The 17,877-nt window shown below is 40.0% G+C and overlaps 3 protein-coding genes across 10 annotated transcripts in view; all 3 read left to right on the top strand.

Moving 5' to 3' along the window:
- The first annotated feature begins 52 nt into the window (after nucleotides 1-52).
- On the top strand, nucleotides 53-13,075 carry ptdss1a (phosphatidylserine synthase 1a). Its single transcript, XM_042490023.2, has 13 exons — nucleotides 53-428; nucleotides 1,257-1,348; nucleotides 2,219-2,263; nucleotides 2,354-2,478; nucleotides 2,598-2,756; nucleotides 3,014-3,165; nucleotides 4,443-4,584; nucleotides 6,961-7,073; nucleotides 7,264-7,329; nucleotides 7,515-7,614; nucleotides 7,877-7,945; nucleotides 9,517-9,580; nucleotides 11,439-13,075. The coding sequence occupies exons 1-13, from the start codon at nucleotides 247-249 to the stop codon at nucleotides 11,531-11,533; spliced, it is 1,404 nt and encodes a 467-aa protein (XP_042345957.1). The 5' UTR covers nucleotides 53-246; the 3' UTR covers nucleotides 11,534-13,075.
- A 692-nt stretch (nucleotides 13,076-13,767) lies between these two features.
- On the top strand, nucleotides 13,768-15,787 carry LOC121946360 (E3 ubiquitin-protein ligase NHLRC1-like). The gene has a single exon (XM_042490917.2). It carries the CDS (start codon nucleotides 13,956-13,958, stop codon nucleotides 15,186-15,188), a length of 1,233 nt encoding a protein of 410 aa, XP_042346851.2. The 5' UTR covers nucleotides 13,768-13,955; the 3' UTR covers nucleotides 15,189-15,787.
- A 348-nt stretch (nucleotides 15,788-16,135) lies between these two features.
- The window catches only part of kif13a (kinesin family member 13A), a 47,343-nt gene continuing 45,601 nt past the window's right edge, over nucleotides 16,136-17,877 (top strand). For 6 of the 8 annotated variants that reach the window (XM_088084183.1, XM_042489616.2, XM_042489615.2 and 3 more), the window contains exons 1-2: nucleotides 16,136-16,531; nucleotides 16,763-16,853. In XM_088084183.1, the coding sequence (XP_087940309.1) occupies nucleotides 16,477-16,531; nucleotides 16,763-16,853 (146 nt within the window). In that variant the 5' untranslated portion in view covers nucleotides 16,136-16,476. The remainder of the gene's footprint in view (nucleotides 16,532-16,762; nucleotides 16,854-17,877) is intronic. The other 2 variants (XM_088084182.1, XM_042489617.2) reach the window with 1 other exon arrangement.

Raw genomic sequence — 17,877 nt, 5'->3', positions numbered from 1 at the left:
TCACCAATCACAATCAAAAGTGAAAAATTTCTCAAAAAAAGTGTCTTCCTCTTTTTAACCCTCTGTTGCTCATTCTGCTCAGCTGTCATTAACTTTGCACGCTGCTAACTAGCTATGTAACCGTATATATGTATTCTAACTGTTTGTGTGTGTGTGTGTAGTATCAGTTAGTGGTGTTTGCTGCTGCTGGTGGTGAGGATCACTTTCTCTCATGCTGCTGTGAGCCGCTGCTGGCTGCGTCCTGCTATGGCGTCCGTGTACAGCGGATCCCACACCTTGAGCAAGGATGATGTGAATTACAGGATGCATTTCCGAATGATAAACGAGCAGCAGGTTGAAGATATCACCATAGAGTTTTTCTACAGGCCGCACACGATAACGCTGCTGACATGCACGGTGCTCAGTTTGATGTATTTCGCCTTCGCAAGGTAAGTCGCTCACAGCTAGCACCGTTAGCTCGCTGGGTTAGCATAGTTAGCTAGCGCTCGGCTAACGGCTGCAGTGATGCTCTGTGACAGTGTACAGGTACAAAGGGGAGGTTAGCTAGCTTTTAGCCACTATTTAATTGATTTTCTTGCGGAAATACACTTTATATCCACACGAAGGCACTTGAATTACTATGTCAGTTGTGTCCGCCCACATTTTTGCTGTCATTAATCGTCAACAAGGCTAATAAATAGAAGTGTTGTGTTATGTAACGATAGTCCAGTGATGAACACTGTTTCCTGTGCTGACACTAGCTATAATGTACCGAGCATAACAACGAGTCATAACGCTACATTTAAAGTGATTTTCAGCGTTATAAACCACAATTTGACCTTAAAATCTAATTATTGCAAACCTTAATGTCTCTGCTAGGTGCTTTTTATAAGAAGTTGTTATAATAATAATAATAATAACACTACTAATAATAACTGTATTTGTATAGCACTGCTGTCCATATACAGCAAGTGCAAATCAAAGTGCTTTACACGATAAAAAAAAGACATAAAGCTAAAATGATAGGGTTGTAAGTACACAACCACACACACGCAGACACATAGGCTCAATGCAGACATGAAAGAAAGAAAGAGAAAGAAATGAATTAAGTTTGATACCAATGAAATAAAAGTTACACAAATGCAAGTCCAAATAATGGGTTTATAAATTTGCTTATAAGACTTATAAAGTATAGACTGCATAAAATTGGCAGTACTACAGTGTCTCTTTTGATACTAATGTTTTATTTGGGATTTGTGTGTTCACCCTGCCTGCAGAGATGATGGAAATCCCGACAGTAATCTCTGGGTGGGGCTCATCCTGGTCATCTCCTTCTTCCTTGTCATCAGTGTTTTGGCATTTCCTAATGGTGAGCAACAAAAAAAAGAAAAAGAAATTGTTATTTTGTTTAGTCGAGTGTGTTTGCATTGACCTTAATTCAGTGGTGGATGAAGTACCCGTAAGCTATAGTTGAGTAAAAGTACAGATTTCTTACTGGGAAATGACTTTGGTAGAAGTCAAAGTCACCTAATAGAATATTAATAGCCTGAAGGTGCTTCACAAACAGCCATATGTTAGCACAGTAAACATATATGCAGGGTTCTCCCAGTAATGGAACACCTGGAAAAGTCATGAAATTTTACAATCTCATTTTCCAGGCCTGGATAAGTCATTGCATTAGTAAAAATGGATTTTTTTTGTGTGTAATGAAATTAATTATTATACTAATCTTGTAAAATGAAACAAACATAACCACCAAGTAGAGATTAGAAAAGGTTGCTGTTAAATTTTCATTCATTAACTAACATTTGGAGTAAAGTATATTATACAGTTCTGTTTGTGTTATACATTATGGGTCCTCGAAAAGTTTTGAAATGTTGTTGTTTCATTTTCATTTCATTTCTGGGAAGCCTGTAAATGACCCTTTTAGATAGAACAAGGAAGGACCCCATTATGAGAGGAATAAATAGACTGTAACAACAAAAAATGATTCCCCATTCTGCACGGTATCACTAGTGTCATTTTTAGTTTCTATTGTCAGTTCTCACCACTGTGATTTTTTGCTCCTTCTCAGCCATTAATCACAGACAAGGAAGCGACCTAGTCCAGGATTATGAGCAGTATATGTAAAACAATAACACAAAGAGAAACTGATTAATTTTTTCAGGAACAATGAGAAACCTGCATCCATGCCATAACTTGTATCTTTGACATAGTATCTTCATGTGCTTGACTTTAGGTCCATTCACCAGACCACATCCAGCAATATGGCGAATAGTATTTGGTGAGTGCTGATAAAAGTCTCCAAGATTGTAAATGTCCTTGTTTGGACCTTAGATTTCACTCTTCAATGTCATGTCTCTCTGTTGTCAAGGTCTGAGTGTCCTGTACTTCCTGTTCCTGGTTTTAATCATCTTCCTCAACTGGCAGCAGGTGAAGCAGCTAATGTATTGGTTGGACCCAAACCTGCGTTATGCCAAGAGAGAGGCAGACATAATGGTGAGTGATGCAGGCTTACACAGAAAAATAATTTTCATATTGATTTACATGCACCAGTTGCTTTCACTACCAGGGGATTATCATCATTGTAATGAGGCTTTCTGTGCTGCGCTCTGCAGGAATATGCCGTGAACTGCCATGTCATCACCTGGGAGAGAATCCTGAGCCATTTTGACATTTTTGCATTCAGCCATTTTTGGGGCTGGGGTATGAAGGCCCTGCTCATTCGGAGCTACGGCCTCTGCTGGACCATCAGTATTACCTGGGAACTTACTGAGGTAAGGAAGCACAGACCAGATGAGGTTTTCGCACACTGAACATCCTGTGGTATATTACTTTCTCTCTGGTTGCCTGTCACTCCTCTCTCTCATTCTGTTAATAATGGAGATATGTTAAGGTGAACTAAGCTGGTAATGGCAGTGGTTTACCTGGTGGAAACTGATGGGTTTAGTAATTTAATATTACACATTAAATATTATTGTGGGCTGTTTTAGTGATGGTGCAGGCTCTCATAGCCTCCTAATCTTCTGTTCAGCTATTCTTCATGCATCTGCTGCCTAATTTTGCTGAGTGCTGGTGGGACCAGGTGATTCTGGACATTCTGCTGTGTAATGGAGGAGGCATCTGGCTTGGCATGACTGTCTGCCGCTTTTTGGAGATGAGGACCTACCACTGGGCCAGTATTAAGTATGACCTTGCAGCCTGGAAATTGATATCGACTGCGTTTAAAGCAGGCATGTCAAACCGGTCCACAGGGGGGCCGGTGTGGCTGCAGGTTTTGTTTCCAACCAAGTAGCAGCACACCAGACTTGACTCATTTAATCAACTGATCTCCGTCTTCAGACAGTTGATTGGTCAAACTGTGTGCTCTTGGTTGGTTGGCACAAAAACCTGCAGCCACACCGGCCCCCCTGTGGACCAGTTTGACATGCCTGGTTTAAAGGGTGTCCAGTTTTGTGTCGTACCGTAGTCTGTGCGAACAGCACCAACAGAAACAAAGCCAGCTATTTTCAGTTTGATTTTCCAAGTCATTTACATTTATAAAAAAAGGCAGTGGAGTTTATATTGTAAACCCTGTGCATGCTTTTCATGGGATCAGCACTGATTTAATAATAATAATAATTATGCATCTAATATAAAGACAGAAATACATTAAAAACCTATCTGAGTTACTTGACTGTAAACTGAAATGTAAAATCTTTATTATTTGGCCTTTATGCTTTATTATGTAAATTTAAAAATGATTTTTATTGTGAGCCCAGTGAAAGATTGAAGGTTTACTTACTGTGATTCACTGATAACTTTTGAATATGTAAAAGTACTAATAAAAGTATAACTTGTGTGTACAGGGTTCCCGCAGATCCTAAAAAGTCTTAAAATGCATCAGGATAGCAGAACCAACAATGCTCATGTGTTCCATTCTAGAAAGTGTGCATTTTATTTTTTCAGTATTTGAAATGTATTTTCAGCTTTTTAACTTGACCAAAAAAGTCAAGTCAAGTCAAAATAAACATTTTGACATAATTGTCCCTAACTGCAAGTCATTTTTTTCTTTAAAATTTCTAAAATTGGTCTCAAATGTAATTCCTAGTGGCATTAAAAAGTCTCAAATCTGAATTTAATAAAGCTGTAGGAACCCAGGTGTAATATTTAAAAAACAAAAGGTATTGGTTAAATCAGAATTTAATAAATTGTTCATTCAGAAGAGTTAGTGCATTTACTCTCCTCTTCTGTAACATTTAGATAAAATCTATTCCACTCAAGCAAGGCCTTTGAAATGCCATTTTAAGATGTATGAAGTCTTGTTTTGAAATATGATATAGAAGTTCATCAAGGCTGAGTGGATGTGAATAATTAATGTGATGACATTGCTTTCATCCGGCTTTGTCCACTGTACTAACACAATGCTTATCGTAAATCTATCTCCAAGTCTTTGTAATCCTTCTCCCGTGCTTCCCATCCAGGGACATCCACACCACCACAGGGAAGATCAAACGAGCTGTGCTACAGTTCACCCCAGCAAGCTGGACCTATGTTCGCTGGCTTGACCCAAAGTCTTCCCTACAGCGAGTGATGGGCGTCTATCTCTTCATGATCATCTGGCAGGTGAGAAATCCTCTCTTGCCACCTCACGGTGACTAAGTGCTGACTAGTCAGGGATCATCCGGTGTGCTCTGCGTGCTAAGTCCAGGCTAATCCAATTGCCTCCTCTGTCACTGAAATCTAAAACCTGTCTCGCATGGATCCATATAATCATGAGTGTCCTGCTGTCTACACATTAACAGTTAATCCCATATGAGCGAAAGACACGCTTGATTACTTTGGAGCAATTTATGGTAATGAGAAAACCATGGATGGAGAACTTGAGTAAGCTCTATTGCTTTCCACTGGAGAGTCAACTGTTGCTGCCAAATTTCTATCCATTGGCAGCCATGGCGATGAAAGCTGCTATTTCTCTCATTTCTGTGTGGTGATGAAGCAGCATTGTTCTCCCCTCTCCCTCACTCAGGCAGTCCACAACTCTGTGGAGGCTTTAAATAGTAATGACCAGTCTTGGAGAATTAGTTAAAGAGACGGGGGACGTCTCATCTCTGCTTAGTGCATTGACAGTTTAGCTGCTCTTCACTGCATTCAGCCACACAGGCTCCAGCCCAAATGAGTGAATAACAAGGCAGCAGGCTTCCCTCTCATTATTTTCCAGTGCGGATGAGAGGGACTTGGACAAAGCGTCCCCTGAAATGAACTGTTAGCATTGTTGCCAATTTGTTAATCCAAGTGTGACTTGCATTGTAGGAGACTCTTTGTTTGTTAGTGTCCTGGCTGAACTGGTTGACCTTTTCAGTGCTAATAAAGCACAAATTGAGTCTGACTGCCAATAGACGTTACTCACAGCACGCATTTGGACTTGTCAAACACAGGTGTAACTAATAACTTTAATAATGGCGGCATTCCTTTGAGGTTTTTGTGTGTGTGCGTGTGTGTGTGTGTGTGTGTGTGTGTGTGTGTGTGTGCGCGCTCTCACTGGCATGGCTGACTGGCACATCAATAGATCTGAGCTGTCAATACATGTTGTTTGAAGCACAAATAGTTTTTAATCTTCATGTAACATGTTTCTACACTATTTGGGTGGTAAGTGTTAATGGGCATTTTTTTACGGAGGAAATTTTGACATTTGATAATAGGAAAAGCTATGTGAAAAAGGTAGTTGAACAGTGACACTGTTTTTATTGTGACGGCTCTGTACTCGAGCACCTTTGATGTTGACTTACAGCTTTATGGGTGTTGATGGGCATTCACATCAACATTGGGTGAACATAGTAGGAACTGTTGCCCTCTTAATACATCAAGTAATTTTACATCAGTACAGCAGGGCAAAGCCAAAGCAACCAGAAGGTTTAGTGGGCCACACAGTGCAATGTTCTTGACCAGCTAAATCGGTCACTTGACCATAATCCAACTTGCCATGTGTTATAGTGCTAAAAAATACACTAGGCCCGAAACCTCCATGTGGAATAAACAGCATCACTGTGGATATTCCTTTTAACTATAAATATTTCCACAACATTTGGAACTAAACATGAAATATGAATACTTATTATGAATTATATAATTTCTTTTTTTTTTCTTTTTTTTTTTTAATTTATTTTTTATTGACATTCAGAATCAGATATACAGAGTCAGACGTTCAGAAACAGACATTTACATCTGGGACATCATTTGGGCGTATATCTAGTTTCCGTTGTCTGCCTCAAATGTCCGGAAGGAAAAACATAATATATATATATATATATATATATATATATATATATACACATATACACATACAACATATATACTTACACACGCACATACACACATACATATACATACATACCCGCACATATGTATATCTTTCTTTTCCTTAAACATTAACACTAACATGAACATGGGGTGTTTTCTGTTGAAATATTACAGTTAAATAAATAATTAATCCAGTCCGTCTTTATATGGTCAAAAAATGAAAATAAAATAAATATAGAAAAAAGAACCTTAAATAAAAGAGGGGCGTTTCAGGGAGATATACATTTTCCATTGCTTCCAGATGTGAATTATATAATTTCATATAATTTATATTAGGACAATGTATAAAAAGTGCTAATGTTGCTACACTCATCATTTCAATCTGAGTGACGCAGACCTCTGAGAAATGTGTCTTTCACATTACACACCTCCAAACCAGCCAGGCTCGCAGATCATTTCTGCCTGCCGGTATTGCTCTGTTGAACAAACTGTGAACAAACTGTGTAAAATAATTGAACCTCTGTGTGTGAGGATGTAGCATCTTGCATTGAACACACTTTAATGTGTTGATGGCTTTGTTATTTGGTGGTGTTGTTGTTGATGTTGGTTTGGTTGTCTGTTTATTTATATGATGATTGCCATACAGCATACAATGAATTTCCAAAAGGACAAACAAATATCTGTTTCCCTCTTTGTCCATAGCTAACAGAGTTGAACACATTCTTCCTCAAGCACATCTTCATCTTTCCTGCAAGTCACCCTCTCAGCTGGTGCCGGATCCTGTTTATTGGTGTCATCACAGCTCCAACAGTGAGGTAAAAAAAACAAACCAAACTGGAAACCGTTTTATTTGTAGGGAAATTATTTCTGGAAACTGATACTGTCAGATTTTTGTGGGATATTGTACATTGTTGTAAGCTTATATTTTGTCACTTGTTTTGAAGGCAAGTTCCTGACTACAGCTAATATTGCTAATGTTTGCTTTGTGTGTGTTCTTTGCTTTAGGCAGTATTATGCGTACCTTACAGACACACAGTGTAAGAGAGTCGGGACCCAGTGTTGGGTGTTTGGGTAAGTGAAATCTAGATTGTAGCCTTGAGGAAAGTAAAAAAAAAACCAAAACATTTTCTCTCAGGTAAAAGCCACTAAATAGCATGTTTGTTTTGAGCTTATTTTCAGAGAAATTGAAAGTTTACTGCAGGTGGGTCAGAGGCTTCAGTTATCAGTGTTTGTTTTTTTTCTCCTCTCACTCACAGGGCAATAGCCTTTCTGGAGGCCTTGGCATGTATTAAGTTTGGACAGGACTTGTTCTCAAAAACACAGATCCTCTATGTGATCCTCTGGCTGCTGTGTTTGGTAAGATCGGGATCACAGTAATGCTGCATTTCTGTGTCACAATCAATTATTATGGTCTTCAGTCAGCAGTCATGTCATATGATGCCATCAGCACGTGAAATCTTAACTTAACTTTGCCGCCAAAACGCCATAATTCACTCATAAATCTGTTTTAACAGAAACATTTCAACATCAAACACTTTGTGTGCTGTAAATGATTCATTTTTTTTTTGATTTTCCATGAATAACTAATTGGTCTCTGTTATGTTTGATCTGTATTTAGGCCTTCATTACATTCCTTTGCCTGTATGGAATGGTGTGGTATGCTGAAACTTATGGTCCAAGAGAAAAGGTATGTTTAGTGCTTGTCTTTTGCCCTTGTAAAGTCTGTTGTATAGTTCATTATAAAAAGTAACTTTAGAGATCCCCTCCACTCAAAAATGTATTTTTTTAATGTTTATGTCCTTGAATATATCTGAGCTTGTCAATTCTGATTGTGCTTGTGCAAAGTCTTTCACTAGAGAGTTGCTTTCACATTCCTTTACTGAAGGGGGCGATGTCTGTGCATCTCCTAAAATCTGAGATTCAGACGCACACTGGGCATATTTGATTAAGAATATCACAAATTCAAAGCCAACCACTGTCTAATGCAGCAAAGGCATATCAACAGGGGAACAGACCTCAACACAACACTGGCAAAGAAACCTGAAACCGATAGCATTGAGCAAACTTATTACCTTTGATATAAAAACTTCAGCCAGACGCAGACCTCTGGTTTATAATTGCATGTTTGACAACCACTAATGCTGTGTCAGTTGTTGCCAATTACAAGCTAACACACAATATAAACAAGAAAAGATATTACAATTGCATTTAGTATCCTGATCCGTCTGCTACTCAACATACTCCTCATCTGAACCTAGGTCTAACTGAGGCTCTAACATGTGAGGCTGAATCTCTCAGATGTTTATTTTAACGTTAGTCATTTTGATGCGTACTTCTCTTTCATTGGTCAACCTAGGGAGAGCAGCGGTGGTCAGATCCAGAATTCCTCCTGCCTCGTGGCCCACTGACCTTTTTCCAATTCACAGTGAAAAATATATTGATTCACACTGGGAATTTGTTTTGCACTGTGAGTGATAAAATGGTGCCAGAGTGCATAAAAAAAGCATGTCACAATAGAACTTGTTTATCAGAAAGTGCCAGTGGAGGAATCCCTGTAACAGCAAACAGAGATCCAGACTACGCCCAGAATGTCCTCAACCCCCCCCCCAAAAGGTCCTTAACCTATGCAGTCTATTTCACACTTCTGTCGGGTAAACCAAACAGATACTTAAATGATAACATGATATGTTCATGGCCTTCCATGTGTTCCACTCTAAAAAGTGTTGTTTTTTCAACATTTGACATAAATAATCTTACTTTTTCACTGTACAAAAAAGTTACGTTTTATGTTACAATACACATATTTTGGGCAAAATAAAATTGGCCTTTAATTTTGGTTATTAGAAAATTGGTCTTAAACTTAAATCTGAGAGGCATTAAAAAAGTCTTGAAAAGTCTTAAATCCATCTTGCCTTAAGCTGCAGGAACTCTGAGTGGGACCAATCGCTCTTATGTGCCAGGTGCCAAATATTGCACAAGCATACTGAGCTGCAAAACGCTTTTACACCTAAGTCTGAATGACGAAAAGACATTTCTTAAACAGAGAAGTGAAGCCAGCCATGTTGCGTGTTCCATATCTAAAGAAATCAGCTGACTTGCTCTTGACGACCCTCTGTGAATATAAACTTTTCAGACCTTCTCCCCTCAGAGATTCTTATCACTCTTCGTACTGTGAAGCTGCACAGGGTCAGTTAGCCGCTATATGTTCCCTGTCCAGTTAATGGTATGTGTGTCATGTGTCTCCTCTTCCTGTCACAGAGCCTCTCAGAGTGTGAAGACAGCAATTACACTGAATCTCCTGACCATGAAGACACATTTAAAGGTACACTGACTTTACTGTAATTCATCAACCACATAAAAAAGGCTCACAAAACATTAATTAGTGTAGATGCTTCAACAAACCCCTTTTTGCGACATACTATAGTATAGCTTTTTTCAACATTTTAAATGTTAACTTTTTGGACTGTTTCCTTCCACATTCTATACTATTATGTTCTTCAAAATGTTAGACTATGACTTTTTTGGACCATTTTTTCCACGTTTTGCTACATAATATAATATGAATTTTTTAGCCTTTTAAATGTTGACTTTTTAGACTGTTCTTTTGAAATTCAACACCATAAACTTCTTCAAAATGCTGTACCATAAGTTTTATCGGCATCTGGAACGATGACTTTTTGACCGCTTTTACCACATGCTATAGTATGGCATTTTTTGACATACTATGGTATGACTTTTTTCAACATTTTAAATATTGACTTTTTGGACCATTCTTTCAGATATCTTTGGGGTGTTTTTGCCTTTAATTGACAGGACAGCACAAGCGTGAAATTGTTGAGAGAGAGAGAGAGAGAGGGAATGACATGCAGCAAAGGGCCGAGGCTGGAGTCGAACCCGCGGCCGCTGCAGCGAGGACACAGCCTCTATACATGGGGCGCCTGCTCTATCCACTGAGCCACCAGGTGCCCCTGGACTGTACTTTTGACATTCTGCGCTAACTTTTTAAAAATTATTTTAAGATTATTTTTGGGGGAATTTTCCCTTTTATTTATAGGGCAGTGAAACAGAGACAGGAAAGCAGGGGGAGAGAAGGGGATATGACATGACCAAATCATCACTGAACTATTTTTAGAGAGGTGGTAGGCCGTTCTGATAGATATTTGTCCCTATCAGAATGACCTACTCCCCATATAACTCTCTTTTGCGTGGATGCTTCAGTAGCATTGTTATCTGTTTCTTTATTAATGTGGATGCTTCAGAGCAAATCTACTGCCTCTGCTCTATCACAAAAAAATCTCACTCAATCTCCTCTGGTGCACACAGTTTAAAGTCTTCATACACAGTTTACTACTACTATAGTAGTACTACTACAACAACTTATGCGATTACTTTTTCTTCTTCAACTACTGCTATACCACTACTACTATTACTACTACTACTAATACTAGGACAACTAACTATACTCTTGCTACTGCTATTACTATTACTACTACTACTACTACTACTTCTACCATTACTGCTACTTATAGTAGTTGTGTACTGGGACTATTTCTACTGATAATACCACTACTTCTACTTCTACTACTACTGCCGCCATTGCCAATGCTACAGCTACACTGCTTCTGCTGCTGTTACTACTCCTTGTAGTAATACAAGTACTGCTACCTCTTCTACTTCCACGACTACTACGACTATTGATACTAATACTACTAGTATTATTTTTCCTTTTTTGATCAACTACTATTTCTGCATATTTTAAGCTACAGAAAACATTCAAATGTCAGGCATAAATGTCGTTGAAGAGCATAACATTCTCACATTTTCTTTCTACATTTTATGACTCGAAATATTAAACACTTCTTTATTTTAACCTTTTCAGTTAACATCAACTTCTTCCTTTGACACTCTTCCGGTTCAGCTCATAGTTTTTTCAGTTAAAAGCAGTTCAGCTTTCATTTCAGCCAGTCTTTTAGATTCAGCTATATATATCTGCATTTTCAGCCATGGTTTTAAACTGATTTCAGCTTTAATCATTCTGCAGGAAATGCATTTTCCCGTCTTCAACTGTAATCCTGTAAAGTGCTGACATCTAGTGTTTGGAATGATGTTTTACTCATAGTGCAAAGTGCAGTCACACCTTTAATAAACTCAATCCAAAGTGTTTGACCCTCACGTTTCAGACGAGACAGATGTGGAAGACGACAGCCCCACAACCAGATATAGAGGGAAGGTCTCTGGAAAGACCAAATCCATCAACGGCCTGGACAGCCAGTAGGAGTTGGAGCCAGAGGTTGGTGTGCGACTCCTGAACTCACTCCAAGGAGCCAGGTGTGAAGGATTACAGGAAGCACTTCCTGGGATAATTAGAGTCTAGAAAGCCCTCACCTACAGTAGAGGGAGTGGAGACAGGGGAGACTAAGTGGATGAACAGGCCCATGCAGTGTTATTAGGAGTGCACAGAGGCTTGGACTACGGAGACGCACACTTAAAGGTGTGCTGTAGTTGTAAAAAAAAAACACTGATCACAGGTGTGTGTGTGTGTGTGTGTGTGTGTGTGTGTGTGTGTGTGTGTGTGTGTGTGTGTGTGTGTGTGTGTGTGTGTGTGAGTGAGAGAGAGAAGAGAGAGTGGTGTTTTGTGTTTGTGTGTGTGAGTGTATGAGAGAAAGGTGGAATAAAAACTGCCGATTCTAGATGTGACTGCATGATCATTGTAGCTGATGATATAATTTACAGACATTTATTCTATGAAACAGTATATCATTGATGGTTAATGTACATGTGACTGGTTTACTTTACCAGCCTTAACTCCAGTATGTTGGTTCAAAACATTTCAATGTTAAAAGCCATTATGTAGAATTTATCACAAGAATTAGAGCCTTTGTTTATAGCACTGTAAATGCTTTTTATTAGCGCCAGTCATCTATTGTCTATTTAGATGTTCACACTTGTTTGGTGTTTATAACTTGAATGTTGGCAGGATTTCAAAGCAAGATGGTTTGAGCTCAGTATGATCCTTGACTGAAGATTGCGTTTGACCTGGAACAAAGCAAAGCACACAGTTTAAGCACTTTTCAGAATGTTTTCTTGCAAATACTGTACATTTTGTAATGCTTGAGTGAGTATTTTGTGAATCATTGTGACCTTGAGTGATTTTACTCTCCCTGTCCATCTGTGGCTGCTATCTTTTTTTTTTTTTTTTTTTTTTTACTGTACTGATAATGAAGGGCGACTATTCAAATTCCTGCATGTGTTGTCAGGCTCTACCTGTCTTTGTGCAGGTGCGGCTTCGTTTATACAGTTGAGCCTCTTGTTATCGCATATATTGCATTTGCATGGCTATGTCAAATCAAGTGTTTTAGTAGGAAAATGTTACAAGAGTAGTCAGCAGATATTTGTATTACACCAACAGGGTGCCAGTATTTTTTTTTTTAAATGTCCTTCACTGTTATTCTAACTTTTTAATTCACCCCTTGTGCCTGTTTGCATGTTCTTTTATTATTCCCAGCTTTTTCTCAGTTTGGATTACAACTAAATTTTGTCTTTTTGTGGTTGATTTTTCTGCTCTGGAGTGCTTTCTTTATTTTCTTTTGCTCTGTCAGCATCAACTCAGTTCAGATATATCCCTGATAATCCTCGACAATCCAGGCGTCGACCTCTGTGGAATGGACCAGCCTCCTGTGCTGCAGTGGACACTATAAATGGTACATTGTCTCTGGATTTAGATGTCATTTGCCAAAAACAATTCAGTTGAAAATGGCTGTTCTTTTTCACTGTGAATTAATGAGACATATTAAAATGTTTTACATTTCCTCTTAAACTGTCTGTGAGGTTATCATTGGACGTATGTGCCGTTTCTTGGTTTTTTAGTAGAGCTGCATCATTTACACCCTCATTAAAACAATAAATGTCTTAATTACTCATTTGCTATTTTAATTATACAAGTAGAAGTCTGTTCGGAAACTTAACAATAGGAAATCATGAATGACCTTGCTTGACCCCTGAAGAGCGCCCTGCTACAGCAGAGGAGTGCCGGATTGGCTGACTCAAGCACTGCCCGTCTAGGATCAGATTTCACTCTGTCTGCAAACCATGAAACTCAGAGACTGAAATAGCTGCCTTGTGCTGACCTATAACAACATGTTTTCGAAGGTATGGTTGATGTTCCCTTTGACAAGAGCTGCAAAGAATGTTGAATAGTCGGAAACATGATCAGAAGTAGTAGAGGTTTATCTAGAAATTCTGAGTGCTGTAAGAAAAAGCCTGAAGTTATGGCCAGCACAGTATTCAGGCACATTGTTACATCATGTAACAAATCTTGGCGATCACTGCTTCAGATCCAGACAGAAAACTTTATATAATCATACTTAATATACATAAAGAAATATATATTTTTCTTCTATTCTCAGCTTTCTGCATTCAAAAACGACCAGGGTCTGTGAACACTTAACATGTGTTTAAGCTGTTTTCCAAAGGAGGGCAGCAGAGAGCCTCAGTGTTGTGCAAAATGTCACGTGACCATTTGGGCCTAAAGCACAGGACGTGAATGTGTTGACAAAAATGTTGCAGTGCTCTGACTTCACATGCCCCTCTTCATCTCTGTCTCTCCATCTCCTTTAAATCGCCAGTCTTTCTGACCCTCCTGCATCAGCTGACTGATCCGTCTCAGCAGGTTTAAAGAACATCAGGATATCTCAGTCATGGCCAAGAGTCCTGGTTCCCCTCGTCGTGGCAGCCTGAGTCCTGAGGGGATTCTGAGAGAGATCCAGATCAACTTGCTGGAGTGTAAAGTCTGCTTTGAGAAGTTCAGCACTCAGCAGAGGGAGCACAGACCACACAACCTTTCCTGTGGCCATGTACTCTGTCTGGAATGCATCAAGGCTCTGTCCCACCCTCTCCTGAGGAAGCTGGAGTGCCCATTCTGTCGACAGCTGTGCAGCGTTGACAGCACCTCCCATTGCCAGGCTCTTAGTGACCTGCAGGAGTTGCTGTTGTCCCAGAGTCCCACGTCCTCTGCTCCGCCTTACAGGGCAAAGACAGGCCTTGGCTTGGCTGAAGGTTTGACATCCACTGCTCTGCACCTCTGCACAGCTTTTGGAGGGTGGGGGACTCTCATCAACCCCACTGGGATAGCCGTTTTGGGGTCTTCTGGGACAATAGTGGTGGTGCATGATGGTGAGAAGAGCGTGACAGTGTTCAGTCCACAGGGCAGGAGGCTGCACAGTTTTGGTCGAAGAGGACGAGCCAGTGGGGAGATCTGTTTCCCAGTGGATGTGGCGGTGACTCCCTGTGGTCATGTGGTGGTGACTGATGCAGGGGATAAAGCTGTGAAGGTTTTCACCTCCAGAGGGAACCACGTGTTGACGGTCAATGAGTCCCTCCAGATGCCCTGGGGTGTGGACACAGACAGCTGTGGGCACATCCTGGTCTCAGACGTCCAGGCTGGCATGCTGTCCAAGATAAAAGTGGACTATACTCGTGGTATCACTCTAGATCACCAAACAGCTGTTACAGAGCTGCAGCATCCAAAAGCAGTGGCCTGCTGTCGGGTGACTGGGAACACTGCAGTGATGGAGAATTTACCCAATGACACGTGTCAAGGACACACGAGGCTGAGAGTGTTCACTAAAGACTTCCACCCCCTTTGTCAAACAGACAGTTTCAGCCTGACCCTGCAGTCCACAGTGAGGCTCAACATGTCAGACGTGGCCTTTGACAGAGATGGAGATGTGATTGTTACTGACTCCAATCAGGGGATGATTTGGAGTTTGGGGAAGCTCCAGAGTGGCCCAGCCCTGACCCCACTTGTGGGAGAACACCTCATCCGCCCAGTTGGACTGGTGCCACTGAACAACGCACTGGTCATTCTGGACAGTGGAGACCACACAGTGAAGATTTATTCTGCTAAATCTGATGCTAGGCCCATGGTGTAGTTCATGTTAGAGTAGACTGTGTAATGTAGCTTAAGATACTATGAAGTAAGAAATGATAATTCTAAGTGTGAATATAATAAAATGAGAGCTTTAGGGTTCGGTGTTTTATTTTGCACAAATTCAATGTAGAGACGAAATTTTCAAACAGTTGTGCAGTCATTAAAGGGATAAGAAAAGACAAAAATATCTATTTTTCTTACATAAAACAGTTAGATTTTCTTATTTTGCTGTTGGGGTGTACTGGATACTTTTACCTCTCAGAGCCACACAAATCGTTCAATTGAAATTAGCAAAAATAAATAATTATCCTCAATTGAATTGGTCGCAATTCATGTCCACATGGCCATAAACCTGAGATGAGGGATCGAACAAATAGAAATTGCTTCATTTTAATGGGGTGTCGAGTCAAATAAATTAAAAAAATAAAGCAAAATGTAATAATAATATGATAATAATAAATGATAATAATAAGGCATTATTATTATTATTATTATTATTATTGTTGTTGTTGTTGTTGTTGTTTTATTAAGAAATGTATAAATTGTTGTGGTAATAAATATAATAATAAAAAGTAATAATAAATGCTTTGGATGGAATTATATCATCTGTGCTGAAGGTGGTTGAGGGACACTTACATTTCTGCCCTCAGTATTTCTAAACACCTGATTACGCCCCTGCTGCTACATAATATGTGTTGAATATTGTTTTATCATTATTATTAATCTCGTATTGTTTTTAAAGAGATGAATAATAGACCAAACAATCCGTGTCAGTGTGTCAGACAGACAGAGCTAGAAAGACACATGCTTATTTAAACTTGCTTTTTAATCAACCGTCTGCTCTTTATTCCGACATGTGAAGTGTCGTTAAACGATGCTTATCGCGGCTGCGTGTAAATCAACTTGTCACGCAGCCTCACATTTCTCGTCCGCTGGTCTCCCCCCGATACGCGGCGCGGTGCGTAAGTCCTTTCTCCCTCTTTGGCACAGCCGTCTCCAGTCTGCCTGAGGAGAGCAGTCGTGCTCCCAGTGGAAGATGGCGGTGGGGATGCTGTCTGGGGCTGGAGCAGAGTGCTGGATTTGCACAAAAAGCGAACCCGGATGGATATAAAGGAAAAAAATGAACATATTCCCATGTCTTCTCCTCGAGGTCTGGACTCTTTTGGGCTTGTTTAACTAGAGTCTGCTGCCTTTTTTCTGGCAGAAATCCGGGCTTCTTGTCGGGGATTCACAGACTATACATTGATAGCTCGGCGCATAGACAGGGTGGGAGTGAAAAGTGGACAAAAATGTCGGATTCAAAGGTAAAAGTTGCAGTGAGAGTTCGGCCCATGAACCGCAGGGGTAAGTGTGAAAAACGATGATTTCTCTTTGTAAACTCTCATGTCTGTCTCCTCGGATTCACGCCACATTATCACAAAGTTTGGCTTTCTTCGCCATTGCTGCTTTCAGCTCGAGTTCTGAGGCTGAAGTCAGACTTGAGTCTAGTTAAAACACCGTCAAAGCAGCGAGCATTTTACTTTTTCACACCCCCGCATTCTGCTTCACTTTCCCCCAACAAACTTTTCTCCACAGAAATTGAACTGAATACAAAATGTGTCGTGGATATGGAGGACAACCAAACAGTTCTGCACCCTCCACCCTCAAATGCAAAAGGAGACAACAGGTAAACAAAGCTGACACTGCCAAATGTTTGCAAATAAATATGCATATACTACAATAGAGCTTATAGTGAAGCGAATTTGTCGCAGCTAAGGCATCTTTCGCATTACTGCGCTTAGTTTGAGTGCAACAGAGTAAATAAAGTGTTTGCTGCACATATATGGGGGCTTTGGGTGCTTTTAAGTGAAAGAGCAGAAAAATGCACTCTCACTGTAAAATCCTCATCGCACCCTGGTTGTAATACAGTAACATTCAAGGTTAACTTATCTCTCCAGTGAGCTCAAATGTCTAACAATACATGAGAACATCAGAACAGCACACACATGACTCTGATTAACAGTAATGTTGATTAAACTTGCAACATTTGATCTTGGATTTAAGCAGTTTCTTTACATAAATGCCAGTAAACAAACGCAGTAAACAAACAGGAATGCTGCACTCCTCTTGCTGGTGCTTAGGAAGACATGATGTCTGTCACCCACCTGCTTGCAACATGATATTTTGTTATGTAATTCACATGAACTCTCCAATAGTAACCACCCCAGCATCATAATATTACCCTCATATACTGTGCATCTGATGTGGCGCTTCAAGGCCAGGCGAGGCGGTTGTTTGACTCATGAAGATGCCTGTTAAACTGAACAGATTAATGTCTTGCCTTCAGGGCATCGCCGCAGTCAGAGCTAATTTAACTTATGTTAGGGTGGTGTTAGACCGCACTGTGTGTTTAAGAAAATGGCAGGAGGATGCACACTTTTATCAGGTGAAAAAGTGGAGAAAAGCGGCACCAAATGAAAAGCTAAGCATCCTCTTATGTTTCACACTCTGCCTGCAGTTGGATGCTCAGCAGAAAAAGCTGCAGTTTGATGCTTGCTTGTGATCTGACGTGCTTTCAGACTGTAATGAGAACATGTAGGCTAATGATGGCTGTGTGCTAGGGAAGTCATTGAAATGCCATGCCTGTTAGAAACAGTCAGAGATATTTCACCCATTGTAGTTGAGGTTGTTTTCTACAATTTTGCGCTTGG

The sequence above is a fragment of the Plectropomus leopardus genome, chromosome 11 (genome assembly GCF_026936395.1).
Source record: "Plectropomus leopardus strain MGB_pleo_1.0 chromosome 11, ASM2693639v1, whole genome shotgun sequence".
Taxonomy (NCBI): Eukaryota; Metazoa; Chordata; class Actinopteri; order Perciformes; family Serranidae; genus Plectropomus; species Plectropomus leopardus.
Note: the sequence above shows the minus strand (reverse complement) of the source record. Positions and strands in the feature narration are given on the sequence as shown.